At 43.4% G+C, this 22,118-nt stretch overlaps 1 protein-coding gene across 1 annotated transcript in view; it reads left to right on the top strand.

Annotated features, from left to right (window-relative positions):
• LOC149443930 (uncharacterized) overlaps window positions 1-22,118 on the top strand; it is a 129,310-nt gene that overhangs the window by 92,710 nt on the left and 14,482 nt on the right. Inside the window, exon 2 of the mRNA XM_089655133.1 lies at window positions 7,461-9,168. Within this exon, the coding sequence (XP_089511259.1) occupies window positions 7,461-9,168 (1,708 nt within the window). The remainder of the gene's footprint in view (window positions 1-7,460; window positions 9,169-22,118) is intronic.

Genomic DNA, 22,118 nt, shown 5'->3' with positions numbered 1-22,118 from the left:
TTGACGTTATGGAGTGGCCAGCCCAATCCCCGGATCTTCATCCAATAGAAAACTTGTGGGGTGACATCAAAAATGCCGTTTCTGAGGCAAAACCAAGAAATAGAGAAGAACTGTGGAATGTGGTCCAATCATCCTGGGCTGGAATACCTGATCACAGGGGCCAGAAGTTGGGTGACTCCATGCAACACAGATGTACAGCAGTTCTCAGAAACAGTGCGACTACAACCAAATATTCATGAAGTCATTCAAAGGAAAGCAAAATCTTCAAACATTTCTCAGTTTATATAGTGAATGTTTGAGTTTGTAAAGAAGAATACAAACACTGCGATTTTTTTAAACCGTCTAATATTCACTTTTCTTCCATTTTTTTAGAGGAACAACACAAATTTGATGTATTTTTCTTCATGTTGTGATTTGGAATAGAATGTGTCGTGTTCCCAATGCATTTGTGTGGATGGAAATAAAAGCTATTAGAAGGATTTTCAGCTTTATTCACTTTTTTCAACTCACTGCTATTATTTTGAACACAACTGTATATATATATATTATGTTTGGAGGTCATTTTCTAGACATTAAAATGTTATATGTTAAAAAAATATTTAAAAAATATATATTTTGTAATATATAAACAATGCATTTCAACATGCAGTGTGCGTGTGAACACAACTGTATATATATACTGCATGTTGAAATGCGTTTGTATTACAACATAAATGAAAAATATTTTAAAAATATATTTCATATATACTGTATGACTTTAAAAATACAAATCTCCATTTTTGGAATGCATTTACAAATATATGAAAAAATATATGTTAAAATGACTTTTTTAACTAACTTTTTTAACTAACTAGTTTAAAATATTCATGTTTGCAGATTAAGGAATATATTAGTATGATTTGTTGGAGAGATTCAACTATTTATATCATTGTAATCGTGTTTTATGAATCTGTAAATATACCCTTATATGGGGCAGCACAGTGGCTAAGTGGTTAGCACTTCCGTCTGGCAATGCTAGGGTCGTTGGTTCGAATCCCAACCACAGCACCACCTGCCTGGAGTTTGCATGTTCTCCCTGTGCCTGTGTGGGTTTCCTTCAGGTACTCCAGTTTCCTCCCACACTCCAAAGACATGCTGGGAGGTGAATTGGCTCCTTTTTAAATTGGCCCTAGTATGTGTATGTATGAATGTGAGTTAGGGACCCTAGATTGTACACCCCTTGAGGATTAGGGACCTTAGATTGTACGCCCCTTGAGGGTTAGGGACCTTAGATTGTACACCCCTTGAGGGTTAGGGACCTTAGATTGTACAACCCTTGAGGATTAGGGACCTTAGATTGTACGCCCCTTGAGGGTTAGGGACCTTAGATTGTACGCCCCTTGAGGGTCAGGGACCTTAGATTGTACGCCCCTTGAGGGTCAGGGACCTTAGATTGTACACCCCTTGAGGGTTAGGGGCCTTAGATTGTACACCCCTTGAGGGTCAGGGACCTTAGATTGTACACCCCTTGAGGGTTAGGGGCCTTAGATTGTACGCCCCTTGAGGGTTAGGGACCTTAGATTGTACGCCCCTTGAGGGTTAGGGACCTTAGATTGTACACCCCTTGAGGGTCAGGGACCTTAGATTGTACACCCCTTGAGGGTTAGGAACCTTAGATTGTACGCCCCTTGAGGGTGAGGGACCTTAGATTGTACACCCCTTGAGGGTGAGGGACCTTAGATTGTACGCCCCCTGAGGGTTAGGGACCTTAGATTGTACAACCCTTGAGGGTCAGGGACCTTAGATTGTACGCCCTTTGAGGGTCAGGGACCTTAGATTGTACAACCCTTGAGGGTCAGGGACTGATGTGAATGTACAATATATATGTAAAGCGCTATACAAGTACCTGAAATAAAATAAAATATGTATAAGTTCTGAGTGCCCTTAAATATGGCAACTGTAGCTATTGACTTCCGCCAGGATATGGGCGGAGTTTCCGCTATAGTATAGTCAACCAATTGGCAACACCGCTTGTCTAATAAGCGCGCTATAAAAGCATGGAGCTGTTGTCGCTTAGCCACTCCCTATGAATAAGTCCAGATGTGACGAAACGCATCAGGATTGGTTGAGCAAAAACCGGAAGTGACGATCTTTGGAACCGGAAGTGACGCGCATTGTTTGAGAGCGAGAATCGGCAGCGGTGAGAGCGTTGTGCGGTCTTCCCTCTCTGACATTACCTTCACTAAACTAGAAAGATATATCTTTGGGCTTGTTTGGAAATATATTCTTGTGAGTTTCTTTGAGCAGAAATTAAAAGGTTTTAAAGGATACTACACTACGTTGGGTCGCCACTTGATGTGGAGAATCATCCAGGAATTGTAGGTCTGGAGTATTGGAGCCATTCACTCTCCCCTCCCTCCTAGATTGTAAGCTCCAAGGAGCAGGGCCCTTGAACCCCTCGTGTATTGTATTGTTACTGTACTGTCTCCCATTGTAATGTACAGCATATAATAATAATAATAATTCTGGGGAAATTACTGTGGAAAGTCTGATACTGACCAGTGGCGGACTGACCATTTGGAAACTCTGGCACTGCCCGAGGGCCCGGGGTCAGTAGGGGGCCCCATGAGATGCCCCTGGTACCTTTTTCATAGCTTTTTTTGAGTTTGGGCAAGGACACAGGGGCCCCATGATCCCCTATTGCCCGGGGGCCCCACAAGTTGTCAGTCCACCCCTGATACTGAGGCTATTGGTTTGGAGTGTTGGAATTATTCTGGGAAGAGTCGATACATATGAGCGAATATCCTGGTCTGGAGAAATATATATTTAAACAAAAGCGTATTTTGCCAACCATGAGAGTGAGAGGCAAATAAATCTGGTGAGTGCACACCTAAAGGGGGAGCACAGCACAAGTTTGGAAATTTGATTTACAATCACGTGGTGATTTCATTTTGAAAAATTCAACTCACATGGTGAATTCAAAGTGGACTTTTTTATTGATGGACTATTCGTTTATAATTTTTTTTTTAACTTTTTTATTATATAATTTATTTTATAATTTACAGAGCGCTGCATGTATATTTTGGTAATTCCAAAATAATATTTATTGGTCACATTTTCCATTTATATATGGTTTGTTTATTCAACTATTTATTTATTTTCACACATTATTTGGAGCGCGGTTTATGTTCAGTGAAGTGGATTATATACAGTCAGGTCCATAAATATTGGGACATTGACACAATTCTAACATTTTTGGCTCTATACACCACCACAATGGATTTGAAATGAAACGAACAAGATGTGCTTTAACTGCAGACTGTCAGCTTTAATTTGAGGGTATTTACATCCAAATCAGGTGAACGGTGTAGGAATTACAACAGTTTGCATATGTGCCTCCCACTTGTTAAGGGACCAAAAGTAATGGGACAATTGGCTTCTCAGCTGTTCCATGGCCAGGTGTGTGTTATTCCCTCATTATTCCAATTACAATGAGCAGATAAAAGGTCCAGAGTTCATTTCAAGTGTGCTATTTGCATTTGGAATCTGTTGCTGTCAACTCTCAAGATGAGATCCAAAGAGCTGTCACTATCAGTGAAGCCATCATTAGGCTGAAAAAACGAAACAAACCCATCAGAGAGATAGCAAAAACATTAGGCGTGGCCAAAACAACTGTTTGGAACATTCTTAAAAAGAAGGAACGCACCGGTGAGCTCAGCAACACCAAAAGACCCGGAAGACCACGGAAAACAACTGTGGTGGATGAGCGAAGAATTCTTTCCCTGGTGAAGAAAACACCCTTCACAACAGTTGGCCAGATCAAGAACACTCTCCAGGAGGTAGGTGTATGTGTGTCAAAGTCACCAATCAAGAGAAGACTTCACCAGAGTGAATACAGAGGGTTCACCACAAGATGGAAACCATTGGTGAGCCTCAAAAACAGGAAGGCCAGATTAGAGTTTGCCAAACGACATGTAAAAAAGCCTTCACAGTTCTGGAACAACATCCTATGGACAGATGAGACCGACATCAACTTGTACCAGAGTGATGGGAAGAGAAGAGGATGGAGAAGGAACTGCTCATGGTCCTAAGCATACCACCTCATCAGTGAAGCATGGTGGTGGTAGTGTCATGGCGTGGACATGTATGGCTGCCAATGGAACTGCTTCTCTTGTATTTATTGATGATGTGACTGCTGACAGAAGCAGCCGGATGAATTGTGAAGTGTTTCGGGAATATTATCTGCTCATATTCAGCCAAATGCTTCACAACTCATTGGACGCTTCACAGTGCAGATGGACAATGACCCAAAGCAGACTGCAAAAGCCACCAAAGAGTTTTTTAAAGGAAAGAAGTGGAATGTTTTGCAATGGCCAAGTCCATCACCTGACCTGAATCCGATTGAGCATTTCACTTGCTGAAGACAAAACTGAAGGGAAAATGCCCCAAGAACAAGCAGGAACTGAAGACAGTTGCAGTAGAGGCCTGGCAGAGCATCACCAGGGATGAAACCCAGCGTCTGGTGATGTCTATGCGTTCCACACTTCAGGCTGTAATTGACTGCAAAGGATTTGCAACCAAGTATTAAAAAGTGAAAGTTTGATTTATGATTATTATTCTGTCCCATTACTTTTGGTCCCTTAACAAGTAGGAGGCACATATGCAAACTGTTGTAATTCCTACATCGTTCACCTGATTTGGATGTAAATACCCTCAAATTAAAGCTGACAGTCTGCAGTTAAAGCACATCTTGTTCGTTTCATTTCAAATCCATTGTGGTGGTGTATAGAGCCAAAAATGTTAGAATTGTGTCCATGTCCCAATATTTATGGACCTGACTGTATTTTTTTATTTTCACACATTATTTGGAGCGCGGTTTATGTTCAGTGAAATGGAATATATATACATGTTATTTGTTTCATATGTGTATATATATTCCACTCGGGGATATACTGTTTGAAGTGTAATAATGTATTAGATAATAACTACATGATTTAAACAAAATATGTTTTATTATTATTATTATTATTATTAATAATAATAATACCATCTAATAAAGAATAACAATGTAATAGAAGACTTTAGAACTGAGCAAACACATTGTGGAAGCCATAGATCATCCTCTTGATCAGGACTATACATAAGAGTGAATAAATCGATATCATTATAAAAATTTCACACTGTGGGCATACATTATATAAGATGAATAAAAAATGACCGGTACATAAAATAACTGCTTTCAGTGACTCAAAATACATGATTAAAAATTAAAGGGGAACTCAACAGTATCTGAGCACCACCAGCTGAAAACACTATTTAATTAATTTTTAAAATTCAAAGCAAACTCCCTCATCCATCCATGTCTCCATACTTTATTTTATTGAGAAGTCACTTTAAAAAACACCCCCCTTAGTGTTTCTAGCTGCAGCCATCTTGAGTAAGGGCAGATTATTCATGTAGCATTTACTTCCTGGAATCCATCTGCCCTTAACTCAGGCATGTAGACAGGAGGGTGTGCTTAGCTGAGAAAGCCCCTCCTCCTCCTGGTATGTGTGACATCATTTTGGCCTGGGACAGAAACCAGGAAGACACCGAATAAAAGTAAAAAAAAAAAAGTTTCAAACAAGTAAATATAATATCTATTGCTAATGTTAGCCGCATAAGGATTACAAATAGTCCACACTGACGCAGAGAGCGAAGTTCCACCGAAAACTATGTAAAAAAAAATGAAGTTAAGAATCTTGATTAGAGAAAATGAAGAAATTGTAAAACTCCTGAAAAAAAATAATTGAGATATCTAGTAATAATTATTACACGGTGATGCCAAAAATCTCGTGAGCTTCATATAATGATTAAAAAACAACTTTTTCTTTCCTTTTTATTTTATAATGATACTTTTTATACCAGTCTTTTTTTCTCCCTTTCTTTTATCTCAGCAATAGTTACATTAAAATCACACGTACACAAGAATGGGAGGGGCCAAATTAAGCAAAGAACCCACAGCCTTACTACCCTAACAGCAAAGAATCCACAATTTTTTTACCCTAACAGCAAAGACTCCACCGTCTGACTCCCCTTACAGCAAAGAATCCACAGCCTTACTACCCTAACAGCAAAGAATCCACAATTTTACTACCCTAACAGCAAAGACTCCACTGTCTGACTCCCCTTACAGCAAAGAATCCACAGCCTTACTACCCTAACAGCAAAGAATCCACAATTTTTCTACCCTAACAGCAAAGACTCCACCGTCTGACTCCCCTTACAGCAAAGAATCCACAGCCTTACTACCCTAACACCAAAGAATCCACAATTTTACTACCCTAACAGCAAAGACTCCACTGTCTGACTCCCCGTAAAGCCAAGAATCCACAGCCTTACTACCCTAACAGCAAATAATCCACTGTCTGACTCCCCTTACAGCAAAGAGTCCACAGCCTTACTACCCTAACAGCAAAGACTCCACTGTCTGACTTCCCTTACAGCAAAGAATCCACAGCCTTACTACCCTAACAGCAAAGAATCCACAATTTTTCTACCCTAACAGCAAAGACTCCACCGTCTGACTCCCCTTACAGCAAAGAATCCACAGCCTTACTACCCTAACAGCAAAGACTCCACTGTCTGACTCCCCTTACAGCAAAGAATCCACAGCCTTACTACCCTAACACCAAAGAATCCACAATTTTACTACCCTAACAGCAAAGACTCCACTGTCTGACTCCCCGTAAAGCCAAGAATCCACAGCCTTACTACCCTAACAGCAAATAATCCACTGTCTGACTTCCCTTACAGCAAAGAATCCACAGCCTTACTACCCTAACAGCAAAGAATCCACAATTTTTCTACCCTAACAGCAAAGACTCCACCGTCTGACTCCACTTACAGCAACGAATCCACAGCCTTACTACCCTAACAGCAAAGAATCCACTGTCTGACTTCCCTTACAGCAAAGAATCCACAGCCTTACTACCCTAACAGCAAAGAATCCACAGCCTTACTACCCTAACAGCAAAGAATCCACAATTTTACTACCCCAACAGCAAAGACGCCACTGTCTGACTCCCCTTACAGCAAAGAATCCACAGCCTTACTACCCTAACAGGAAAGAATCCACAACCTAACTACCCCAGCAGCCAAACCTCCATAGTCTGATCCAGGGGCGGACTGACAACTCATGGGGCCCCCGGGCAATAGGGAATCATGGAGCCCCTGTGTCCTCGCCCACACTCAAACCACACCCCAAAAAGCCTATGAAAGGTACCAGGGGCATCTCATGGGACCCCCTTCTGACCCCAGGCCCTCGGGCAGTGCCAGAGTTCCCAAATGGTCAGACCGCCCCTGGTCTGATCTCACTAACAGCAAACAATCTGCAGCAAAACCCCCAAATCATTTACTACCAAAGGAAACACAAAACATAAAAGAACTACAAAAAAACTTCCAGCATGATGGGGTGCAGACCGCAATCTGATTTTATATAGAAATGCATCAACATCAACATCAACAACAGCAAGAGCAACATCAACAACAAACTCAACATCAACTACAACAACATCAACAACAGCAAGAGCAACATCAACAACAAACTCAACATCAACAACAAACTCAACAACAACAACAGCAACAACAACATCAACATCAACAACAACAACAGCATCAACAACATCAACAACAACATCAGCAATAGCATCAACAGCAGCAACAATATCAACATCAACAACAGCAACAACAACAACATCAACATCAACAACAGCAAGAGCAACAAACTCAACATCAACTACAACAACATCAACAACATCAACAACAGCAAGAGCAACATCAACAACAGCAACAACAACATCAACATCAACAACAGCAAGAGCAACAAACTCAACAACAACAACATCAACATCAACAACAGCAAGAGCAACATCAACAACAAACTCAACATCAACTACAACAACATCAACATCAACAACAGCAAGAGCAACATCAACAACAAACTCAACATCAACAACAAACTCAACATCAACTACAACAACATCAACAACAGCAAGAGCAACATCAACAACAAACTCAACATCAACAACAAACTCAACAACAACAACAGCAACAACAACATCAACATCAACAACAACAACAGCATCAACAACATCAACAACAACATCAGCAATAGCATCAACAGCAGCAACAATATCAACATCAACAACAGCAACAACAACAACAACATCAACATCAACAACAGCAAGAGCAACAAACTCAACATCAACTACAACAACATCAACAACATCAACAACAGCAAGAGCAACATCAACAACAGCAACAACAACATCAACATCAACAACAGCAAGAGCAACAAACTCAACAACAACAACATCAACATCAACAACAGCAAGAGCAACATCAACAACAAACTCAACATCAACAACGGCAACAACAACATCAACATCAACAACAGCAAGAGCAACAAACCCAACATCAACTACAACAACATCAACAACATCAACAACAGCAAGAGCAACATCAACAACAAACTCAACATCAACAACAACATCAGCAATAGCAGCAACAATATCAACATCAACAACAGCAACAACAATATCAACCTCAACAACAGCATCAACAACATCAACAACAACATCAACAATAGCATCAACAGCAGCAACAATATCAACATCAACAACAGCAACAACAACATCAACATCAACAACAGCAACAACAATATCAACATCAACAACAGCATCAACAATAGCAACAGCAACAACAACAACAGCAACAATATCAACAACAACAACAGCAACAAGAATATCAACATCAACAACAACAACAATATCAACATCAACAACAACAACAGCAACAACAATATCAACAGCAACAACAATATCAACAACAACAATATTATCAACAACAGCAACAACAACAACAGCAACAATATCATCAACAACAGCAACAACAATATCAACAACAACAATATCTATATCAACAACAACATCAATAACAACAGCAACAACAATATCAATATCAACAACAATATCAACATCAATAACAACATCAACAACAACAACAGCAACAACAACATCAATAACAACATCAACAACAACATCAACATCAACATCAAGGACAACATCAATAACAATATCAACATCAACAACAACAATATCAACATCACCAACATCAACAATAACAACAAAACTTGCCATAACTTCCATGGTGACATAAACACAATGAGTTGTGTTTTTTTTTACATTTTTATGTTTTTTGTTGTATTTTTGTATCTGTATCCAGCTCCTCCGACATTTCTGTGCCCCCTTGTAGCCGCCTTAATTTTCTCACGTTGGGTTAAAAAAAACACACATTTATCCGTCTTTTTTTTTCTTTTTTTTTTTTATTCGTCTTTAATACTCGTCTGCTGATTGCGGAGGGTAAAGCTGGCGGCGGGAGGCGTCTATACCTCCATCTTTCATGCGGCTTGTTGGGAAAGGTGCTGCTCGGGGATAACGTCAATCCGAGTGGTTTTTGAATAAGATCAATAGCAAGCAGGCTGGGCCGACATACTTGATATTCCTGCGATGTATTAAACCTCTCAACTAGAAAACAGATTACGAGCGGCATATGGCCGCCGATGCAAACGCCGTTTTGTCCGCGTATTGTTTTCTGGAATGGAAATACAAAAGAATTACAAAACATTTGTTACATGTGAAGACGATGCGTATAGGACGGAGGAGAAACATAGACTGGGAGGACATACCCTTTCACAATAAATTCTTCCTCCAGCACCCCCTTCAGTGTTGCACAGGTGTATTGGCTCCTCCCCTTCAGTGTTGCACAGGTGTATTGGCTCCTCCCCTTCAGTCTTGCATAGGTGTACTGATTCCGCCCTGTCAGTCTTGCACAGGTGTACCGGCTCCTCCCCTTCAGTCTTGCACAGGTATACTGGCTCCTCCCCTTCAGTCTTGCACAGATGTACTGGCTCCTCCCCTTCAGTCTTGCACAGGTGTGGCGGCCCGTCCTCTTTCAGTCTTGCACAGGTGTGGCGGCTCCTCCCCTTCAGTCTTGCACAGGTGTGGCGGCTCCTCCCCTTCAGTCTTGCAGAGGTGTACCAGCCCCTCCTCTTCAGTCTTGCACAGGTGTACCGGCTCCTCCCCTTCAGTCTTGCACATGTGTACCGGCTCCTCCCCTTCACTCTTGCACAGTTGTACCGGCACCTCCCCTTCAGTCTTGCACAGGCTTTACCGGCTCCTCCCCTCCAGTCTTGCACAGTTGTACCTGCTCCTCCCCTTCAGTCTTGCACAGGTGTACCGGCTCCTCCCCTTCAGTCTTGCACAGGTGTACCGGCTCCTCCCCTTCAGTCTTGCACAGTTGTACCTGATCCTCCCCTTCAGTCTTGCACAGGTGTACCTGCTCCTCCCCTTCAGTCTTGCACAGGTGTACCGGCTCCTCCCCTTCAGTCTTGCACAGGTGTTCTGGATCCTCCCCTTTGGTCTTGCACAGGTGTACTGGCCCCTCCCCTTTGATCTTGCACAGGTGTCAGATTGCCCACCACACTAACAAAGTCCCACTACAGATTGCTGATCACAGCCTTGAGGCTCCATTCATACTTGTGCAACTTCAAAATCGTGTGATTTTCCTCGTGTCTTTACAGTGTGACTTGATGCAACTTCGGAGCGACTTTGATGAGACTTTGCAGATACATTTAGGTGACTTTGGATGAATGCAATTTTGGCTTTGACTAAGGACAATTATTTGTGCACAGTTACACACAAGTCACATGTATAACATTCAGGTATGACTTTCCAGGGACTTCGGAGGGTTTACATTGAAGTCTATGGCCCTCAAGTCGCATGAAAGTCGGACCGCTGCAGTTCTGGAATTACTTTCAAGTCCTTGCAACTTGAAGTTGCACAGATATGATTGGTACTGGGAAACATGGGGTGTGACTTGTCATACAAATATATATATATATATTCTCTCAGAAGTGAGTCCCCCCCTCCCCCGGACTGCATACAATGTGTATATATATATATTTATATATACAGTATTCCCCAGAAGTGAGTCCCCCCCTCCCCCGGACTGCATACAATGTGTATATATATATATTTATATATACAGTATCTCCCAGAAGTGAGTCCCCCCCTCACATTTGTGTCAATATTTGATTCTCTCTTTTCATGTGACAACACTGAAGAAATGACACTTTGCTACAATGTGACGTAGTCAGTGTACAGCTTGTATAACATGGAAATTTGCTGTCCCCTCAAAATAACTCAACAAACCGCCATTCATGTCTAAACCGCTGGCACCAAAAGTGACTCCACCCCTAAGTGACAAGGTCCAAATTGGGCCCAATCAGCCATTTTCCCTCCCCGGGGGTCATGTGACTCCTTAGTGTTATAAGGTCTCAGGTGTGAATGGGGAGCGGGTGGGTTACATTTGGTGTTATCGCTCTCACTCACCCCTACCGGTCACTGGAAGTTCAGCATGGCACCTCATGGCAAAGAACTCTCTGAGGATATGAAAAAAAGAATTGTTGCTCTACATAAAGATGGCCGAGGCTATAAGAAGATTGCCAAGATCCTGAAACTGAGCTGCAGCACGGAGGCCAAGACCATACATCGGTTTAACAGGACAGGCTCCACTCAGAACAGGCCTCGCCATGGTCCACCAAAGTAGCTGAGTGCACGTGCCCAGCGTCATATCCAGAGGTGGTCTTTGGGAAATAGACGTATGAGTGCTGCCAGCATTGCTGCAGAGGGTGTAGGGGTGGGGGGGGGGGGGGGTCAGCCTGTCAGTGCTCAGACCATACGCCACACACTGCATCAAATTGGTCTGCATGGCTGTCGTCCCAGAAGGAAGCCTCTTCTAAAGATGATGACCAAGAAAGCCACAAACAGTTTGCTGAAGACAAGCAGATGAAGGACATGGATTACTGGAACCGTCTCCTGTGGACTGATGACACCAAGATTGGGTTCAGATGGTGTCAGGCGTGTGTGGTGGCAACCAGGTGAGGAGTACAAAGACAAGTGTGTCTTGCCTACATTCAAGCATGGTGGTGGGAGTGTCATGGTCTGGGGCCCCATGGTGGTGGGAGTGTCATGGTCTGGGGCCCCATGGTGGTGGGAGTGTCATGGTCTGGGGCCCCATGGTGGTGGGAGTATCATGGTCTGGGGCTGCATGAGTGCTGCCAGCACTGGGGGGGCTACAGTTCATTGAGGGAACCATGAATGCCAACATGTACTGTGACATACTGAAGCAGAGTATAATCCCCTCCCTTCAGAGACTGGGCCGCAGGGCAGTATTCCAACATGATAACGACCCCAAACACACCTCCAAGACCATCACTGTCTTGCTAATGAAGCTGAGGGTAAAGGTGATGGACTGGCCAAGCATGTCTCCAGACCTAAACCCTATTGAGCATCTGTGGGGCATCCTCAAACAGAAGATGAAGGAGCGCAAGGTCTCTAACGTCCACCAGCTCCGTGATGACGTCATGGAGGAGTGGAAGAGGACTCCAGTGGCGACCTGTGAAGCTCTGGTGAACTCCATGCCCAAGAGGGTTAAGGCAGTGCTGGAAAATAATGGCGGCCACACAAAATATTGACACTTTGGGCCCAATTTGGACCTTGTCACTTAGCGGTGGACTCACTTTTGTTACCAGCGGTTTAGACATTAATGGCGGTGTGTTGAGTTATTTTGAGGGGACAGCAAATTTACGGTCTACAAGCTGTACACTGACTACGTCACATTGTAGCAAAGTGTCATTTCCTCAGTGTTGTCACATGAAAAAGAGAGAATCAAATATTGACACAAATGTGAGGGGGGGACCCACTTCTGGGGAATACTGTATAACTGTATATATATATATATATATATTGTATACAGTCCAGGGGAGGGGGGGACTCACTTCTGGGAAATACTGTGTGGTGTGTGTATACATATATATATACATTGTATACAGTCCGGGGGATACTGTATATATTCAAAATGTTCAGTCTTTTTTCCTTTATATCACAAAAAAACAAACAGCCCATGGTGATCAGATACTGCCAAAAGAAAGTTCTATTTGTGGGCATATAAATTTAATTTGGCCACAGCGTCGCATGACCACGCAATTGCCAGTTAAAGTAGTGCAGTGCTGAATAGCAAAAAAAAACCCCTAATAAAACCCTTCCGGAGCTGAAAGGGTTAAGTTTGGCTCCCCGTTTGCTTTACTTTTTCTGAGGCCGGTTTAATTTTCCTCGACCGTCTGAAAACGCGTAGGGTGGCTTGAAATGGCACTGCGATAGAAAGAATGGTAATGTGGCATTTCTGTCATTACAGCAAAGTGGCAATTACTTTACAGCTGGTAATGAAGTTGATTTAATAAAACAAAATGAAAGAGTCCACTTGGAAACAGAACCCATAAAGAGTTTTTAAAGGTCGCTGTAAGGTTCGCGCTTTGCGTTTATCTTTACAGATTATCTGATTATAGAAAATATCTTCTGCTTTATAGCTGAGAGTTTAGAGAACAGAAGAATCTCCGTGACTGCTATTTACAGCGGGAGTGCGAGGGTATCGCAGCCCACCACCGCACTTCTGGAACGTCACTCCCCATGCTGTGCTGTATATTACACATCGCTCCAGTCTGTACACTCAGCTAGGCATTATATACTTTGCACTGGGCTGTATGTTCAATACTTCACACTGCTGTACTCTGCACACTGTGCTGTACATTAAATACCCCCCCCACACACACACACACACACCCTTTCCCATATACTATGCTGTGACTTTCATGCACATGCCTCCATTATTTTGTGCATAGGGCTTTAGGTTAAATGATCACATGATGCACTGTATGTTATGTACCCTACTCTGCTGCATTGTGAACACTGTGCTGTACAGGACATATTTCCCATTACTGGACACTATGCTGTGCTCTATGCTGCTTGCCTAACACATCAGCACACTTTTCACTGTGCGGTACGTTGAATACTCCTTTCTGAACACAGGGCCCCGAACTGCCACCCTCTGTATGCTGTGATATATGTTACATACTCCGCTCTGCCCCACTGTATACACTGTGCTATACTTTACACTACTGGACTCTGTACACTGTGCTTTATATTACATACTTTACACTTCTACACTTGTTACACTGTGCTTTGTTATATACTCCACACTTTGCATCATGCTCCACATTGTAAATCCATAATCCTATATACTGTAAAGTGGAGCCAGTATCTTCCTTCCTTCCTTCCTTCCTTCCTTCCTTCCTTCCTCCCTTCCCTTTCTCCTTTCTATCCTTTTTTCCCTCATTCTTCCTTCCCCTATTTGCCTTTCTCCTTTCCCTCATATGTCTTTTCCCTTCTTTTTCTTTTCTTTCCCTCCATCGCATTCCCTCTCCCTCTCCTCCTACTCTTCCGCATTTCTTCCTCTCCTCATCCTCTTCATCTCCCTTTCATCTCCCCTTCCTCTCCTTTTCATTTCCTCCCCTCCTCATCTTCTCTTCATCTCCCCTTCATCGCTTCTTCCTCTCCTCTTCATCTCCCTTTCATCTGCCCTTCCTCTTCTCTTCCTCTCCTCTTCATCTCCTCGTCGTCTTCTCTTCATCTCCTTTTCTTCTGTTCTTCATCTTCTCTCCTCTTCCACTCCTCTTCATCCTCTCTTCTCTTCATTTTCTCTTCCTCTCCTTTTCATCTCCTCTTCCTCTCCTCTACCTCTCCTCTTCATCTCCCCTTAATCTCCTCTTCCTCTCCTTTGCTTTCCTTTCCATCTCATCTCGTCTCCTTCTCGTCTCCTCTTCCTCTTCTCTTCATCTCCCTTTCATCTCTCCTTCCTCTCCTTTTCATCTCTCCTCTTCTCTTCCTCTCCTCTTCATCTCCTCCCCTCTTCATCTTCTCTTCATCTCTCCTTCATCACCTCTTCATCTCCTCTCCTCTTCCTCTCCTCTTCATCTCCCTTTCATCTCCCCTTCCTATCCTCTTCATCCCCTCTTCCTCTCCTTTTCATCTCCTCTTCCTCTCCTCTACCTCTCCTCTTCATCTCCCCTTAATCTCCTCTTCCTCTCCTTTCCTTTCCTTTCCATCTCATCTCGTCTCCATCTCGTCTCCTCTTCCTCTCCTCTTCATCTCCCTTTCATCTCTCCTTCCTCTCCTTTTCATCTCTCCTCTTCTCTTCCTCTCCTCTTCATCTCCTCCCCTCTTCATCTTCTCTTCATCTCTCCTTCATCGCCTCTTCATCTCCTCTCCTCTTCCTCTCCTCTTCATCTCCCTTTCATCTCCCCTTACTATCCTCTTCATCCCCTCTTCCTCTCCTTTTCATCTCCTCTTCCTCTCCCCTTAATCTCCTCTTCCTCTCCTCTCCTTTCCATCTCATCTCTTCTCCATCTCGTCTTCTCTTCCTCTCCTCTTCATCTCCCTTTCATCTCTCCTTCCTCTCCTCTTCATCTCCTCTCCTCTTCTCTTCCTCTCCTCTTCATCTCCTCTCCTCTTCCTCTCCTCTTCATCTCCCTTTCATCTCCCCTTCCTCTACTCTTCATCTCCTCCCCTCTTCATCTTCTCTTCATCTCCCCTTCATCTGCCCTTCCTCTTCTCTTCCTCTACTCTTCATCTCCTCTCCTCGTTGTCTTCTCTTCATCTCCTTTTCTTCTGTTCTTCATCTCCTCTCCTCTTCCTCTCCTCTTCATCCCCTCTCCTCTTCATTTTCTCTTCCTCTCCTTTTCATCTCCTCTTCCTCTCCTCTACCTCTCCTCTTCCTCTCCTCTTCATCTCCCCTTAATCTCCTCTTCCTCTCCTCTCCTTTCCATCTCATCTCCTCTCCATCTCGTCTCCTCTTCCTCTCCTCTTCATCTCCCTTTCATCTCCCCTTCCTCTCCTCTCCTCTTCATCTCCTCTCCTCTTCTCTTCCTCTCCTCTTCATCGCCTCTTCCTCTTCATCTCCCTTTCATCTCCCCTTCCTCTCCTCTTCATCTCCTCTCCTCTTCTCTTCCTCTCCTCTTCCTCTCCTCTTCATCTTATCTCTTTTCCCACATCTCGTTCCCTCTTAATTTCTCTCTCTGCTTTTCCTCTCTCAAGCAGAATAAAGCCGTCTTTGCCCCCCCGGGTTACATACTATTTGTTATTGGTGATTGGGGAGTGTGGAGTCATTTGCATGTAGTAAAGATAATATCTTTGTTACACATAAACCTTCTTTTTTTTCTGCAGAGCCAATAAAATGGAATAGTGCTGACGGGAATGGATGTCTATGAGGGAAGTGGCAGAGTAGAAGTAGGTTATGCTGTTCTAGACAATATCTTGGGGCAAGGTCTCGGGAGCGGTGTGCAGCCTTTGGGTCCTTTCCTTGTTTATTTATTGCCTTACATTATGGACTAATGGACTATGGAAATAATATTTCATTTAGAAATCTCTCACAGCAGAAAGCTACTTTTATAACAAGGGAAATGCAGCGCCGCGCCTTGTCTTGTATTTAATTCAGCCGTAATACTGTGTGAAATCAAAATGAATAATGCGCTTAACATATTAGATGATTAAGTGCTCCACTTGTAGGGCGTATAATAAATCCTGGCTTTGTTTAATTAATGTGTATGTTGTGAAAGTGCCTCTTATAATGAAATATTTTGCGGAAGAAGTCTGAGATGTAATTTTGGCGTTATGTTGCACCTGCTCAACGACGAGGAACATGGACTACGCAGCTACCAGCAACAGGTAAAACTCATCATCCTCTAAAGATTTCCAGGAGGCTTCGAAACGATGTCAAAAGTCCGAGAGCCCCCTTTCATCTGCATTGCAGCCACATATTAGCAAGAAACAGAACACTGAACATGCTGATTGGACTTTGCTGAGTATGCACTTGTCACAAAGTAGCAGCAAAGGGTGCTTAGAGATATGGCCAGCTCTTCTGGGGGCCTTCATCACATCCAAACGATACATAAAACGCAGCTACTGCATAGAAACCAAAATGAACTTAGTGTTGCTTATGTTGAGCTACCCCAGTAGGGGGCGCTGAAAATAGATAGCTTTTCCCTAATAGTGCAGAGGCTGCCAATCACCAGTCCATTCACACCGGCACCAATAACTCAGTTTAGTGGATGTCTTTTGGAAAAGTATTGCTTGAAGAACTTTAAGCAGATGAGGGGTGAGGGCATGGGTTGCTCCAAAATGCTTGTAGGCAGGTGCAGTTCAGGGGCGGACTGACCATTTAGGCACTCAGGCACTGCCCCGAGGGTCCAGGGTCAGTAGAGGGACCCATGAGATGCCCCTGGTACCTATCATACGCTTTTTTGGGTGTGGTTTGAGTGTGGGCGAGTCAACAGGGGCCCCATGATTTCCTATTGCCCGGGGGCCCCATGAGTTGTCAGTCCACCCCTGGTGTCTGTTGTCTCCACTATAGGTGGTCAACCAGAGTGGTACTGCTGGTGGAGAGGAAGTCAGGAGAAACTTGGTTTCCTCGGCCCCCTGGAGCAGCATTCTGGTTGCCTATAATGCATTTAGATGACTCTGGCAGCCATCTTGGGTCCAGCAGAGTCTTTTTAAGTCCCTGCCCCCAGGTTTTGCTGTGCATTTGTGAAGTGGCTAGTTGTCAGGGAGCGAGGAGCCAGACACACAAGGAGGTGCAATTAAAGGTAGGTTTATTTACAAAGAAACAAGGCAAGAGTCTGTGCAAGTCTGACAGCAACAGCGGATGACTTGGTGGGACAGAAGTTCTCCTGCCGAGGTCATGTTCCAGGATAATCAAGTCGAGAACCAGCGGGATTCATAGCCAAAGCCGGGGTCAGAAGCCAGGAAGAATGGTCGCCAGAGCCGGGGTCAGAAGCCAGGAAGAATGGTCGCCAGAGCCGGGGTCAGAAGCCAGGAAGAATGGTCGCCAGAGCCGGGGTCAGAAGCCAAGAAGAATGGTCGCCAGAGCCGGGGTCAGAAGCCAAGAAGAATGGTCGCCAGAGCCGGGGTCAGAAGCCAGGAAGAATGGTGGCCAGAGCCAGGGTCAGAATCCAGGAAGAATGGTCGCCAGAGCCGGGGTCAGAAGCCAGGAAGAATGGTCGCCAGAGTCGGGGTCAGAAGCCAGGAGGAGTCTTAGCCAAAGCCGAGTCGGTATCCAAGAGAGCAATGAGTTAACTGAACAGGAACTTGCTGTTGTGCAACAGACAGGACACGAATGCAATGGACAGCTACAAACAGCAGACTTAAATGTGATAAGTCGCCACCTCCTGGGAGAAGCTGAAAGCATAAAGGATCCCACAATGCTTTGAAGACCTAAGATGGATGCCAGCACATGGAGCAGCACAAGCCCTGAGGAAAGGTAGGACCTTGATAAGTTCTGGAAGAGTAAGAAAAAAGCAAGGCCAACTCTACACTTCTGCAAGCTCGCTCTTGGGTTGGACCGGCCACGCAGGACTACACATCCCGTGGCAGGCGTTCTTTTCAGCTCGGGCCAACTACCACTCACTGTCTGCTTCATTTAACTGAGTTGCCGGGAGGGCATTCCACACAGCTAGGCTGTTGTACTGTTCTGCAAGCTCCCTCTTGGGTTGGACAGGCCACACTGTACTACAGTTGCCGTGGCAGGCGTTCTTTTCAGCTCGGGCCTACTACCGCTGAGTGCTTCATTTAACTGTGAGTTCTCGGGAGGGTGTTCCACGCAGCTGGGCTGTTGTACTGTTCTGCAAGTTCTTCAATACATTGGCTTATGCATCCCAGGCCTCGGTGTCATCACTGCCATGCTCACCTAACCCACACGCTTGCTCAGTAACAGGAGGGTATGCTTTCCTAGACTCACATTCCAGGATTCTGTTGGAATGGCCACTACTCTGAGACCCTATGAGAGCTGTCTCAGTCACTTTACCTCTGGCACTTAGATCACAAAAAGCAGAAAGTCACCAGGAATCAGATATGATCTTCGCTCACAAGTCCTCAGGGCAGCTACCACCTTCCAGCTTCCTCCAGACGTAACTCTCTGCAGAGTCAATAGCTAAAGACTTCCAAACTTGGTGTGGCCTTCAGATGAGCCCAACAACAGTGCGTAGAGAGCTTCATGGAATGGGTTTCCATGGCCGAGCAGCTGCATCCAAGCCTTACATCACCAACTGCAATGCAAAGAGTGGGATGCAGTGGTGTAAAGCACGCCACCACTGGACTCTAGAGCAGTGGAGATGTGTTCTGTGGAGTGACCAATCACGCTTCTCTGTCTAGCAATCTGATGGACGTTTCTGGGTTTGGCGGTGGCCAGGAGAACGGTACTTGCCTGACTGCATTGTGCCAAGTGTAAAGTGTGGTGGAGGGGGGATTATGGTGTGGGGTTGTTTTTCAGGGGGTTATTCATTAGTACCAATGAATGGAACTCTTAAGCATCAGCATACTAGGACATTTTAGACAATTTCATGCTGGAAGAGTTTGGGGATGGCCCCTTCCTGTTCCAACATGACTGCACACCAGTGCACAAAGCAAGGTCCATAAAGACATGGAGGAGCCAGTTTGGGGTGGAGGAACTTGACTGCCCTGCACAGAGTCCTGACCTCAACCCCATAGAACACCTTTGGGATGAATTAGAGCGAAGACTGCGAGCCAGGCCTCCTCCCCCGACATCAGTGCCTGACCTGACAAATGTGCTTCTGGAAAAATAGTCCAACCTTCCCATAGACACCCTCCTAAACCTTGTGAACAGTTGAAGCTGTTATAGCTGCAAAGGGCGGGGCCAACTCAATATTGAACCCTACGGACTAAGACTGGGGGGCCATTAAAGGTCAAGTGCGTGGAAAGGGCTGGGCCAACTCGATATTGAACCCTACGGACTAAGACTGGGAGTCCATGTGCGTGGAAAGACAGGTGGCCCAATACTTTTGGCAATATAGTGTATGTTAAATTCACATATACTGCACTTCTATGGGAAGACTGTTGTTGAAGTTCATGGTCTGGCAACAGGGTCTCTTTAATAACGCGTTGCTAGTGAATGTGCTTTTTGCACTCATTTTGTAAATGAGGCCCAAGAGCTGACTCTGAATATTCCTCTATACCTGATTGGTGAATATGATGCTAATTTTAAACATGACCTTGTTAGTGTGGACGGGAGAGCAGCGAGTATATCGGACTTAAGAGATACGCCGCGTCCTAAAATAGCTCGTCTTTGCACTGGCTCTGTAATTAAGCGGCATAAGCTGCTTAGTATATCGTTCTGTAGTTATTATCATTGTTTCCAGCTGAGGTACAACACTGAGTCACAGTTGGATATATGGTGGCTGTGAAATCCAACAAAGTGATATCAAGGCGTTTTGGGAACTCAGCTGGTGCTATGACAGTAAAAATTCAGAATGCGCTCTTTTGCGTGGGTCGCTGTAGGTGAAGGTGGTGGTGGGAGGGGGGTGGGGCAGGAGGTAGGGGGGTGGTAATTCTTCTGTTAGAGCTTCATTGCTTTTGACCTGCCATGCTAAATAATTTGTCAGAAGTTGTTTTATTTAAAGCTCAAAGAGATCTGATGTATCAACATCAAAGATATATATATATATATATATATATAAATATATATACAGTATATACACATACACACACATATATATATATATACATACAAACACACACAAACACACACACACATATATATATATATATACATACAAACACACACAAACACACACACACATATATATATATACATACATACAAACACACACACATATATATATATACATACACACACACACACACATATATATATATATACATACAAACACACACACATATATATATATATACATACAAACACACACACACACACATATATATATATATACATACAAACACACATATATATATATATATATATATATACAGTTGTGTTCAAAATAATAGCATTCAGACATCACTAACCGGATCAATCCCTGTTTTTGGTGGAAATGATATTTCTACATGGCAAATAATTTCCTAGCAGGTGTAGTAGAGTCATAGAAATCCAACAGACCCAACAGTCATGACATGCATGCTGCTGATTCTGTGTCATTGAATCACTCATTGAAAGGGGCGTGTTCAAAATAATAGCAGTGTGGAGTTCTATTAGTGAGGTCATTCATTCTTTGATAAACAGGTGGCAATTATTGCCCTTATTTAAGGAAGGAAGGCAGCAAATGTTGGACATGCTGGTTACAGTGCATTTCTCTCTGAAATTCTGAGGAAAATGGGTCGTTCCAGACATTGTTCAGAAGAACAGCGTACCTTGATTAAAAAGTTGATTGGAGAGGGGAAAACATATAAAGAAGTGCAGAAAATGATCGGCTGCTCAGCTAAAATGATGGCAAATGCTTTAAAATGGCAACCAAAACCTGAAAGACGAGGAAGAAAGCGAAAAACTACCATTGGAATGGATAGAAGAATAGCCAAAATGGCGCGGACTCAGCCAACAATCAGCTCCAGGAAGATGAAAGAAGGTGTGACGTTCCCTGTGAGGACTGTTACAATTAGACGCCTATGTGAAGCCAAGCTATCTGCAAGAAGTCCCCGCAAAGTCCCACTGTTGGAAAAAGACGTGCTGAAGAGGTTACAATCTGCCAAAGAGCACATTGACCGGCCTAAAGAGAAATGGGGCAACATTTTGTGGACTGATGAAAGTAAGATTGTTCTTTTTGGGTCTAGTGGGCGGAGACAGTTTGTCAGACGACCCCCAAACACTGAATTCAAGCCACAGTACACTGTGAAGACAGTGAAGCATGGTGGTGCAAGCATCATGATATGGGGATGTTTCTCATACTACGGTGTTGGGCCTATTTATCGCATACCAGGGATCATGGATCAGTTTGAATACATCAGAAGACTTGAAGAGGTCATGCTGCCTTATGCTGAAGAGGAAATGCCCTTGAAATGGGTGTTCCAACAAGACAATATATTTATATATATATATATATATATATATATATATATATATATATATAAAATGTTTGGAGGTCTTAAGACATTTTCTAGACATTAAAAAAATTCAAAAAGCACCAATTTATTCTCTAGGGCCTCTGCTTAACAAAAAAAAAAAAAAAAAAAAAAAAAAAAAAAAATATATATATATATATATATATATATATATATATATATAGCGTTGCAATGCATTTTTTGGATATTACAAAATATATGAAAAATATTTTTAAAAATATATATTTTATTAAATATATTCTTCAGATTTCTTTAACATATAAACAAGTCATTTTAACA

Source organism: Staurois parvus, unplaced genomic scaffold (genome assembly GCF_062004578.1).
Source record: "Staurois parvus isolate SC_StPar_1 unplaced genomic scaffold, SC_StPar_1.0 ptg000823l, whole genome shotgun sequence".
In the NCBI taxonomy this organism is placed as follows: domain Eukaryota; kingdom Metazoa; phylum Chordata; class Amphibia; order Anura; family Ranidae; genus Staurois; species Staurois parvus.
The sequence above is the reverse complement of the archived record's forward strand: the minus strand, read 5'-3'. Positions and strand labels throughout refer to the sequence as shown.